Source organism: Apium graveolens, chromosome 1 (genome assembly GCF_009905375.1).
Source record: "Apium graveolens cultivar Ventura chromosome 1, ASM990537v1, whole genome shotgun sequence".
In the NCBI taxonomy this organism is placed as follows: Eukaryota; Viridiplantae; Streptophyta; class Magnoliopsida; order Apiales; family Apiaceae; genus Apium; species Apium graveolens.
Genome location: NC_133647.1, coordinates 199032303 through 199044114, shown reverse-complemented (window position 1 = coordinate 199044114; position 11812 = coordinate 199032303). Strand labels below are relative to the sequence as shown.

Below are 11812 nucleotides of genomic sequence, written 5' to 3'. Positions count from 1 at the left end.
TCTGAAAAAGACAGGAATGAGATTCTTAGTTTGAACTCGGTTCAAATGGATGGCAAGACCCTTTATTTGCTTCCCTGGATGGAAGCCAACAAGTTTAAGAAGAATGTGATTGAATCGGTCCCATGTTGGATAAAGTTGGAAGAAGTGCCTCACTCATATTGGTCCGGGGATGGTCTTACCTATATTGCTAAAGCTGTGGGCATTCCCCTCAAGTTTGATGAAGTTACAACAAAGTTTGAGCCCACCAAATATGCATCAGTTCAAGTAATGTTATCATATTCAAGTCCTAGACCTGATTTTATTTGGGTGCCAGTGATGGATGAGCTTGGTGAGGAAGAGCTTGTTAAAGTTAACATTTTCTACCCTCAGCTACCATATTCATGCAACCACTGTAAGGCTTTTGGACATTCCTTCTCGAGGTGCACCCACAACCCCAATGCAGTTAAACAGAACCCAAGACCTAGGCCTGGCGGAGTAACTAAAAGGGCTGCAAAGGTTACAAAAATGGACATTCACAACAAGGCTCCAATTGAGGTTGACAAAGCAACAGGAAATCTTGAAGAAATAACAGATGTAAACCCAGTGGTGATTGGGGAATTATTGGGATGAGATTTAGTCCTTGATGGTGATCAAACACTGGAGGAAGTTCAAACACAGGAGAACAATGATTTAGCTCAAGTTGGTGATGACTTAGAAAATTTTAATCAGGAGACTGGCACCAATGACTTGATACTTCAGGAAACTGCTAATGTTGGGGATGTCCTTATTGAGGAGCCTAGTGATGTAGTTAAAACTACAAATGCAGAGGTTGGCAATGAAGTACCTAAATCCCCTGTGAATCAGAAAAGGAGACGAGGGCGTAGTCAGGATGCTAAAAAATCTGGTCTTGTTGTCGATTTTTTGGTTACAATGCCGGCAGCACCTGCTACACCTGCAATGCCCATAGCGACTGTAGCACCTAAAATGGCTGCAACCTCACAGCACCCGACTTTAAAATCTATAAACTCGGATTTGGTGGATGAAGATGGCTTCACAAAGGTAGTTAACAAGAAGAGCCCTGCATATAAGAAAAGTGTCAAACTGGCTGCTAGGCCAGTCAGTCTTAGAAGGTTACAATGAGGTTAGCCTCATGGAATGTGAGGGGGTTAAACAAATGCCCTTATCAAAAGGAACTCCAGCATTTTATTTCTACTAATAATGTTAGTTTAATGGGTATTTTAGAAACTAAAGTCAAGGCCTCTAATGCTTTGGTTGTCTCAAAGAAGATCAACAAAAAATGGAACTGGTTGTTTAATTATGAGCATCACTACAATGGTAGGGTCTGGGTTGGTTGGGACCCTGGAGTTTGGTATGTCACCTTACACTCTAGCATTGATCAGGTCATTACTTGCATGGCTACTTATTTAGAAAAAAGCATCACCTTCACAGTCTCTTTTGTCTATGCTCACAATAATGCCTGTGATCGAGTCCCTCTATGGAACTACATCACTCACTTCAATCACTCTTCTACTCCTTGGTGCTTGATGTGGGACTTTAACTGTGTTTTAAGCTTGTCTGAGATTTCAGGTGGTAGGGAGCATTGGACTCCGGATATGCAATCTTTCAAGGATTGCATTGTTAATTCAGGACTAGGAACTGTTAGAACTGTTGGGGACCCATTCACCTGGACTAACAAGCGACCCCAAAATCCTATTTTTAAGCATTTGGATCGAATGTTAGGTTATGCTGTGTGGTTCCAGCAATTTACTCAAGGTAGTGCTCAAGTCAGATCCTGGGGACTCATGGATCACAACCAAATTTTCTTTGAGGAACCAATGCAAATTAATCGTGTTGGTAAGCCATTCCAATTTTTCAATTATATGCTTGATATTCCTGAGTTCTCTTCTACCGTGGCTTCTGCTTAGGGTCAGGGATTGCATTAGTAATCTTTTTGTGCAATTTAATTTCAAGTTAAAAATGTTAAAATTGCTCTTCGAGATCTCAACAAAAGAAATGGTGACCTCCATGTTGATGTTCATTCTTTGCGAGCACAATTAGAGGACATTCAACTTGCTTTGCTAACAGATAATGATAGCGAACTGCTCACTCAAGAAAAAACTATAGTTGATAAACTCAATATTGTTTTGCTTCGTGAGGAACATTTCTTGCTTCAAAAATCCAGGGTCAATTGGCTCGGCCAAGGGGATGGAAACAATGCTTTCTTTCATCAGCAATGCAAGGCTCATTAGAATCAAAATAAAGTGCTGAGTTTGCAGAATGAAGAGGGTGTTTTGGTGCACGGACAAGAATAATCTGCTAATGTTGCTGTTAACTATTTCCAGAAATTAATGACAAATGCAAATTCTCGATGCACCAGCACTACCATTGACTTGTCTAATATTGTATGCACGACCTTAAATGAAGCTCAATCCAATGCTTTGGTTGAACCCATCATAGACTTGATCATATTCATGACCCTAAAGTCTATGAAGCACAACAAGGCTCCGGGCCCTGATGGGGTAAATGTCGAATTCTTCTTAGCAACATGGGAAACTACAGGCCTCTCTTTTTGCTCGGCTGTTAAATATTTCTTTGAGACTAGTCTCATGTCTCCAGAAATCAATTCGACTTTCTTATCCCTAATTCCAAAGGTGATCACCCCAACTAAAATGCAGGATTTTAGGCCTATTTCCTTGTGCACTGTTTTATATAAGTGCATATCAAAGATTATTGCTTCTCGGTTAAAGAAGGTCCTTCCCTTTATTGTGGACTCTGCTCAGTCAGCTTTTATTCCGGGCCGGTCTATTTCAGACAATATTTTGTTAGCCCAAGAGTTATTTCGTGGATATGATAGAGAAACAGGTTCCTCTCGTTGTGCTTTGAAGATCGATCTACATAAGGCTTTTGACACCCTGAAATGGGAGTTTATTCTTGCAGTGCTTAATAAAATCAAGGTGCCTAACATTATGGTTTCTTGGATCAGGGCGTGCATCTGCGCCCCACAGTTTTCAGTCAAGATAAATGGGATAGTGCATGGTTATTTCAAAGGTTCTGTGGGCGTTCGCCAGGGTGACCAATGTCACCTTACATTTTCACCCTTTGTATGAATATTTTATCCAGTCTGCTTGCTAAGGTCCCTATGAACTACAAATTTCATTGGAGGTGCAAGGATGTGGGTATTACACATCTCTTCTTTGCGGATGATGTCTTGTTGTTTGCTAATGGATCAAGGGACTCTGTGTTGCACATTATGCGCAATCTGGCCATTTTTTCGGACTGGAGTGGCTTGAAACCTAGTGTCCACAAAAGCACCTCCTTCCTTAGTAATTGTGCCCTGGATTTTTGCCAATGGTTTGATGAAAATTTTTCTATTCCTCGCGGAGATCTTCCTGTCCAATTCTTGGGGGTGCCACTTATATTATCTCAACTAAGTTTTAACGATTGTAATCCTCTTATTGACAGGATTACTGGTAAACTTAATTCCTAGGCCAATTTACTTCTTTCGTTGGCAGGAAGAGCCATGCTTATAAAGTCCATTATCCATGCAGTTCAGTCTTTTTCGAGTAATCATTTCTTATTGCCTACGGCTGTGCACTACAACATCCAATCTCTCTTGACAAAGTTCTTGTGGAAAGGAAATATTAATAATAAAGGTGATGCAAAGGTGGCTTGAAATTCGGTTTGTTTGCCCAAACATGAAGGGGGCCTTGGGTTCAAAGATATGGTTCAGTGGAATAAAGCTCAAATTATCCATCACCTCATTAGAGTGGTCACAAAATCTAGGACCCATTGAGCAACTTGGGTTAACAAAACTGTTCTAAAGAATAAGCACTTCTGGATTTTAATCCCCACGGATGGCTCTTTGATATGGAAAAAGGTTTTGAGACTGCGATGCAAAGCTTTACAATTCATATCTTATCACATTGTGGAAGGGGACTCAATTTCTCTGTGGTTTGAACCTTTGTGGCACAACTATTGTTTAGAAAAATCAAATTCATCTCCAATCATTAGCCAGTGCATGCTCACAGCCAATACTACAGTGGCTTCAATTATTTCTTCTAGAACTTGGTGTCTACCTAGCATTAACCCAAGAACGCACCACAGGGACCCTGTTCTTGACACCTGGCTGGAGGGACTTCGTTTTCCTCAAATTTCCTCTCAAGGAAGGGACCACATTTTATGGGATGGTTTTGACTGTGCAAAAATCAAAACCTGGCATATCTGGAACTCCATTCGCAACCATGGAGTCACCCCTGTTTGGCATAAAGCAGTGTGGAATAAAATTTGCATCCAGAGATACGCTCACCATCAATGGCTAACTTGTTGGGGCCGTTTGAGTACTCTAAGCAGACTGCACAGATTTTGCATAATTACTACCCAGAATGCTACTTATGCATTCTGGGAAGGGAAACCACTACACATCTGTTCATGCATTGTTCCTACAGCAGATGGGTGCTAAACCGATTATTCTCAACCCTTGAAATTTCGGTCAGTTGTGACACTTTGGTGAACTTTTTGGTGAGCCTCACTACTATAGAGGGAGTAGTTGTGAGGTTAATACCTAGTGTCACCGTATATCTAGAAATATGCAACATATATGTTCGCATGATTCACAAAAATTGACATAAATTCACAATATTTAATATTATTCTAATATATTGAGACTCATACATTGGCGGTCTTCACGCTACAGGCTAGAAAGTCAGCTTGACATATATGTATTGCAGAAAAGATAAAAAAAACCAGTTGAAAGTGTTCCCTATATTGCTAATAATCCTCCGGGCCACAGCCACACTACTGAACTTTAATCATTCTTATACCACGCTATATACCACGCTTAGTATATATATAGTCAAATGTAACAACTAACACAGAGCAAGCAGATGAATGCATGCAAGTTGATGAACATAATATTCCTCTAAGATTGTTAACAATATTATACATGGAAATCGCTAATTAACCCACACATCACTCATTCTCCTCTGCGTGCTATAGGGAATTAGACTACGTATACATAAAAAATTAAACTCTCCACCCACACACAGTTTGCTGTTTGGCTGTATAAGCTGGTATTATTGTAAAAAATATATATATTAAACATTATTTAAGGAAGTGATGGTTGCAAGTGATTCGGCAGTATACATATGTTCATGAACAAAATTCAGGAATAGCTTGCTTAAGTGAAATCAGTTTGTTTTCTTAAACGAGCTGATATTGAACATGAAAATTAGTTTCAATAATTATAAATGAGCTGTGTCTAGCATTTTGTTTGTTGGCTCACAGTGCTAGTTAAACTCGAAATCACTTTGAGATGGGCTCGAACTGAGCTAACTCAACTCGGCTCCTATAATATTTATCTAGATTCAGTAGAGCAAAACAGAATAAAACCTACCACACATTCTAGAAATTTAGGTGAGATGTATTAGTTAAGAGGGTTAAACACGATCAAATGTTATAACCGACGAGACTTAAACAGATCACATAAAGTGGGCATTTTTAGCTTTTTAACCGACCATTTTCGATAAAATCTACCAATTTCGGGAGTCAGTTTAAACTGTTTTTTCAGTAGTGATTACAAAAAATAAATAATTATTAATCACTTTAATATTTTCACTAGTACATATTTCTCATCATTTATTAATAATTTATAATTTGTTACATTTATAAATTCAACGCTTAGTTTTTTTATAAAAGAACTATCAAACATAACATATTTTTATCACCATAAAAAGAACTATCAAACGTATTTTTATCACCGTTCTTGACATTTTTAAAAGTACCATCAAATAAAACTTGTAATTTGCCATAATTATAGTTATATATATATATAAAATTAAAAAATTTATAAAATTTTGACATCAACAATTTAAAAGGTAACTTACGATTTGTTAAGTGTCTCAATAATTTAAAATAATATTGGATATGTTCTTAAACTCGACTTAAAAATTAAAATGATATAGACTATAAAAAAAATGTAGAGTATGAGTGTGTATATGGCTATATAAGATAAATACTATTATTTGATATCGATGTTACGTGTAAAAATATAAAATATACTACTTTAAGGTTAGTGGAGTAAAAAATATGTATGAACTGTTAATGTAAAACTTGATTTTGACAATTATTCTTCTTGATTATTTGTGAACAAACTTGAGTTGTCCTGCGGTAAAAGTTGTACACAGTGCTGCTGACAACCATTACGATTAAAATAAGAATCCGTAACTATTACAATAATATTAATTAATTTGTTATAGAACTGTTGAATAGAAAAGCAGCAGATGAACCAACGGAATGCATATAGGCTCAGAAAAACCATAGCACACAACCTGGCTTGTATATAAATTACTCGAGGGATCAATTATTACAAAGAGGGAGGTTATATCTGGGATGATCTCTCTTTTAATACAAAGCTTGGCGAAGTTTAATAAACTGGTAGAAATAGTAAAGTACATTTGTTCGATAAAATGCTACATGCATCCATCAATATTTGTTTTATTCATTACATCTCTTAAGTGATGTATATTAAATATATCTTAGATGTTTAAATCAACCGGAAAGGAAGAAGGGAAGCAATGGAGACACCATTCGACAAGCTACTTACGATCCCAGTTACGGTAGCTTCAAGGTTTCCAACTGAGGGGAGGGCGGCGTTACAGTTAGACAGGGGGGTGGTAACAACTACTCTACATTGGCCAGATAAAATGTCCGTTAAAAGGCTTAGTACAGAACGGACAATCAAGGTAAAACCCCCTTGTGCGTTTGTTGTTGTATTTGCCAAAGTTGTAATTCCGCAGCGCAGTTCCACCGACGCATCTGCATGTACAAGTACGTGCGTTATGAACAAAATACAAATTAAATATATATTGGTCTTTTATCTATATATAAATTATAGTTGAAGTGCACTGCATAATATATGTGTACTCACTAGGGAAAGGTGGGGGCATAGTCCCATTCATGGGAAGGGTGGTATTGATGACACAAGACACAATCCCGCTGGCTATGATAATACCGGTCGGTAAAAGGCTTTGAGCTTCAACAGAGGAAGGAGCCGCCGTGAATGCGGAAATCAAAACCAAGAGGCTGAGGAAGACAGAGCTGTTAAAGGCCGCCATTGATGAGTTTCCAACTTGAAAATGAGGAAAAACTAAAAGGTGTTTATATGTTGTTTTGATGGGAATTTGAATATTGTGGACATGCTTATTTATACTACTCCATCTGGGCTACTGACAGGGTTGGCTGACATCAAAGCAGAGCTACCGATATTATTTGCTAGAATAGGTGAATTATACATTTTTTACGGATGGGGTCAGAAACCTGTCAAAATGGGACGATGTCGGAGCCATGGTACTGGACAAAACTTGGAGTACTTGTTGAAATTGGGTACTCTATAGCAACCAATTTCACATATTGCAATATCTTTAAAAAATTTCATTTTTTACCCTTAATTGTAACGAATTTGGAAAAGCATTGCAGTAAATCCAACATTTTGTAAAATTTACTAAAAATGTTAGTATATTGCAACAGTTTTTCGACTGATGGGTTGCGGTATCCAATCTATGGAGTAGTAATTATCAATATGTTATATCAAGATATTGTTTAAATACGGATATAAAACTTTATAATAAAATAAAAATAACTTTTTATTTAAAATAAATAATAATTAAAAGTTGAGCGTGCAGTTTTGAGCATAAGCATGCACAATCTTCTCATCCTCTATAAAAGCTTCTGATGCAAAATCCCAATTTGACATGACCATGCAATCCAACAACGTGATCGTGTCGCACTACAAGAAACAAGGCTAAATTCGACCGAAAAAAATCAGTCGAATTTAGCTTAATTCGACCGCGCGCGGTTGAATTTACCTAATTTCGACCGATTTTGAATCGGTTGTAATAGAGGGAGTCGAATTTAGAAGTTCGGTCGTATTTAACTAAATTCGACCGTCGGATTACGACAGAAAAATTACAACCGTTTAAATTCGACTGTAAAAATTCGACCGAAGATGGTCAAATTTGATTCCAACAGAATTTTACTTCAACTTTTCAAATTTTCGCTTGAAATTTGAAAATTCCGCCATTTTTTTTTTATAATTTGAAATTCCCGCCAAAAATACTAAATTCCACCGTAACCCGTCACTTTTGAAATTCAACCGCTTTGAGTAAAAAAATAAATTCAACTATTTTTAATCAAAAAGTAACTTTGACTGTTTTTGGTCGAATATTAAACTCGACCGGTGTTTCTAAATTCGATTGTATTTATCCAACAAATGTCATTTAAACTCAACCAACGTTAGTCGAATTAAGAGCCCAAAAAAAACATAATAGTGCTTATGACCAGCACTAATGATAGGCCATATTTATATACCTGTACACCCAAACGCAATTCACAGACTAACAAAGATATATGCTAACAAATCTAGTTAGCTTAACAAAAGTTACATTCGTTAAACGCTTAACAAAATAGCTAGTTAGCTTAGCTTTACAAAGGAGTTAGAAATTTCAGTGCTGACAGTTATATCCGGGTTATATCCAGTACCGAATAATAGTAGAAACTTCAAATAAACCATTAGTTATATACCCGGAAATGTTTAACAAAAGAGCTAGCTTTACAAAAGGGAAACTGAAGGTTCTAAATCCATCAGTCCATAAAAAGCTAAGCGTGTTCACCAGACCAAATAAAAAGACCTAGAGCAACGGATAGTTGTGTGCGTCAAGATCTTCATCTTCATATTCTCCTCCAACTCCGTCTTCATTGTCGCCTCCAACTGCATCTTTATTTCCATTGTTGGAGGTGTTGTGCACCACCACTGCCTTCCCTAGCAGGGTCTCCTGCATTGGTACATAAACAAGTATACCAATATTTTGTTAATATAATAAAACCTATATAATTACCTTACAAAACAAAGCATACATGCAACTAAATAAGCTGAATAAATATACTGATACTTATCAGAAAACATATATAGTCACCTACATGCATGAAACTTGTAAAGTTTTAAGCATATATTATAAAATGCAAGTGTTTATAAACTAAACATGAAGGCAAGTATTGGTAACATGCTAGAAATTAATATAAATATATAACATAGAGCAGACTGCAAAATCGCACGTGAACAAAATAAAAAGTCAGTTTATATTTGTACATGAACTAGGCCACAGAGCATACAAACACAATTAAAAAACTTACTGCTCGTGGTAGGCCTTCATATTACAATGCATTGTAATTAATTAATCATTTTAACTGAACCTTAGAACCGATAACATAAATTCGTTATATTTTGAAATATAATTGTGTCTGTCACCTTGAGTCTCAATACTACAATTCAACATAATATTACCAAAAGAAGTGAATCAACACTTCATTTCAAATCAATATCAACCAAGACTGATCAAAACTGTAACTTCACAAACAATTTGACCCGTGACTAAGACTGGTCCAATTGTTGCTATTGAAGATAATGACAACCAGAGATTTGACACCATAAAACTGATCTTCATTCCTGGATCAGATTTGCATGTCATATGATTATTTAGTTTATAACTTGTTATTATCATATAATTATTATCAGTAGATAATAATGATAATCTGCTTCACAGGTATTTTGGCTTAACATTCTTCAAAAAAAAACTTCATCTTAAATAAATATATGGCTTTCTAGATCAAGTAATTTAACAAAAGAAGTGAATCAACAAAAGTGCCGCCTTCATCATAAAATTTGTACGTGAGAACATGTCATATGTTTCAACTCCAGTATGCCACAACAATTTTAATTCATCAATTAATGGCCTGAGATAAACATGTAAGTCTTTTGTTGGATCCGTCGGTCCAGGAATGAGAAGAGGCATAAACATGTATGGAGCCTTACTACACATAGATGGGGGAAGGTTGTACACAATAACCACCACAGGCCATACTGTATACTCCCTAGCATGCTTATCGCGAAAGGGGTCAAATCCACCAGTAGAGAGCCCGAGTCTGACATTCCGAATCTCTTTTGAAAATCTTTGAAATCTCCGATCAAATTGTTTCTATTCATCTCCATCTGCTGGGTGACTTAATTCACCTTCAACTGCAATTATATCATGGTACCATCTCATACATTTTGCAGTCTTCTCCGCCATGAATAAATGCTGCAATCTCATGGTAATAGGAAAGTAACGCAAGATTTTTCGAGGGATCTTTTGTTTTTAGGATCTTTTTGCACTTTGTATCGGTCTTCTTTGCATATATCACACTTTGTCTTTTTGCTATGTTCCTTGTAAAATAACATACAATCATTCTCACAAGCATCAATCTTTTCATACTCCATATTCAATCCTTTAATCATCTTTCGCACGGTGTAGTAAATCTCAGGCACTTTATGATCATCAGGCAGTACTGATCCAATGAGGCGAAGCAAGTCATCAAAACCATTGTTACTACAATTATGCTTGTTTTTCCAATGAAGCAGCTTCATTACAAACTCCACCGTTGTAAGATTGTCATTGTTCGGATAAATTGGTTCTGATGCAGTATTCACCATCTTGTAAAATTGTTTTGCTATTTCATTCGGTTCTTCCTCAAAATCCTCACAATCTTCGAAGGCATCATCATGTGCATCATGCATATCATCATCTTTGCAGCCCGTGTTAATAGAACTTATTCCGGCCTCGTTCCATGACATATCTTTCTCCCCGTGACAATCCCATCTAATATACCATTGCATAATACCATGTCGATATAAATGTATTTTCACGGTACTAGGATGCTTGTAGTATATATTACGACAATCTTTGCACGAACATCTTATAAGGCCATTATCTTCTTCTTCAAGATGCTCAATAGCAAATTTAATGAAATTATCCACGCCAACTTTATATTCTTCCGTTATGTATTTTGCTTCATTAAATCGACTACGACCTATCCAACTACGATCGGATTCCATCTATAAATAACCACACATTGATATTAGGTGAATGCATTGCTAGACATAAAAAAGTAAACAACAACTAACAACTCAAAATTATAAACTTATTTTACTAATTATCCAAATATTCTAAGCCTAATAAACAACAACCAAGTTAATTTTAGTAACAAATTCAAGTTACTCAAATCATTACATAAACACATAAATAATTGAAGAAATCAAGATATTAATAATAATCACATATAGAATTTAATGAAAATAAAAATATATGAAAGCTTTAAAATTAAACTTACTTGAAAAAGAATGATGATCACATGAATGAATTTGATGAAAAAGGAGAGAAAATGATGAAATTGGGGGTGGGAAAGATGAGAAATACGGCTACTGGATAGAAAGAGGCAGTAGGGTTTCTAAAATGAACTCCTAAATTCAATGGAATACAGTTGAATGTATGACAAGGTTAAAAACGATGTAAATCGGTCGAATTTAAGTTTCCACCTTTTTCAGTCGAATTTCTTTTTTTACCGCTTTCAGTCGAATTTAGCATTTTAGTAAATTTAACCGAATTCTGTCAAACAAAGTTTCCCGCCTTGTATAAAATTTGGGGGGGAAATGAGGGAAATTTCCTGCCAAATTAAAAACATATTTCAATTGCCTGCAGTCGAATTTAGTAAATTCTCTCTTTTTTTCCTTTAGTCATAAATTCGACCGAATATTTTTTCGGTCGAATTTAACTTTAAATACGACCGATTTAAATTCGACAGTTTTATTTCCACTAGTTAAAGTTGAATTTGATATACGACTGCTAGCGGTCGAATATAGTATTTCACTAAATTCAACTGAATTCAGTTTAATAAAGTTTCCCGCTGTAAACTAAATTTGGAAGGAAATTTCCCGCTAAAATTCAAAAATAAATTTCGATTGTCT

The 11812-nt window shown here is 36.0% G+C and overlaps 3 protein-coding genes across 3 annotated transcripts; 2 read left to right on the top strand and 1 right to left on the bottom strand.

Moving 5' to 3' along the window:
• Positions 1-1208: 1208 nt before the first annotated feature.
• LOC141716183 (uncharacterized) lies at positions 1209-3086 on the top strand. Its single transcript, XM_074518767.1, has 3 exons — positions 1209-1833; positions 1951-2162; positions 2322-3086. The coding sequence occupies exons 1-3, from the start codon at positions 1209-1211 to the stop codon at positions 3084-3086; spliced, it is 1602 nt and encodes a 533-aa protein (XP_074374868.1).
• A 32-nt stretch (positions 3087-3118) lies between these two features.
• LOC141716167 (uncharacterized) lies at positions 3119-3652 on the top strand. The gene is made up of 2 exons (XM_074518766.1): positions 3119-3449; positions 3492-3652. Exons 1-2 carry the CDS (start codon positions 3119-3121, stop codon positions 3650-3652), a joined length of 492 nt encoding a protein of 163 aa, XP_074374867.1.
• Positions 3653-6258: 2606 nt separating this feature from the next.
• On the bottom strand, positions 6259-7150 carry LOC141724171 (phylloplanin-like). Its single transcript, XM_074526194.1, has 2 exons — positions 6905-7150; positions 6259-6792 (listed from the first exon to the last, which is right to left on the bottom strand). The coding sequence occupies exons 1-2, from the start codon at positions 7089-7091 to the stop codon at positions 6521-6523; spliced, it is 459 nt and encodes a 152-aa protein (XP_074382295.1). The 5' UTR covers positions 7092-7150; the 3' UTR covers positions 6259-6520.
• Positions 7151-11812: the final 4662 nt, after the last annotated feature.

Coding starts and splice junctions, on each gene's coding strand:
- LOC141716183 (XM_074518767.1), top strand. CDS start 1,209: ATGGGTATTTTAGAAACTAAAGTCAAGGCCTCTAATGCTTTGGTTGTC. Junction 1,834..1,950: donor AATGCAAATTAATCGTGTTG/GTAAGCCATTCC, acceptor TTTAATTTCAAG/TTAAAAATGTTAAAATTGCT. Junction 2,163..2,321: donor TCTTGCTTCAAAAATCCAGG/GTCAATTGGCTC, acceptor AACTATTTCCAG/AAATTAATGACAAATGCAAA.
- LOC141716167 (XM_074518766.1), top strand. CDS start 3,119: ATGAACTACAAATTTCATTGGAGGTGCAAGGATGTGGGTATTACACAT. Junction 3,450..3,491: donor TCTTATTGACAGGATTACTG/GTAAACTTAATT, acceptor TTTCGTTGGCAG/GAAGAGCCATGCTTATAAAG.
- LOC141724171 (XM_074526194.1), bottom strand. CDS start 7,091: ATGGCGGCCTTTAACAGCTCTGTCTTCCTCAGCCTCTTGGTTTTGATT. Junction 6,793..6,904: donor TATGCCCCCACCTTTCCCTA/GTGAGTACACAT, acceptor TTGTACATGCAG/ATGCGTCGGTGGAACTGCGC.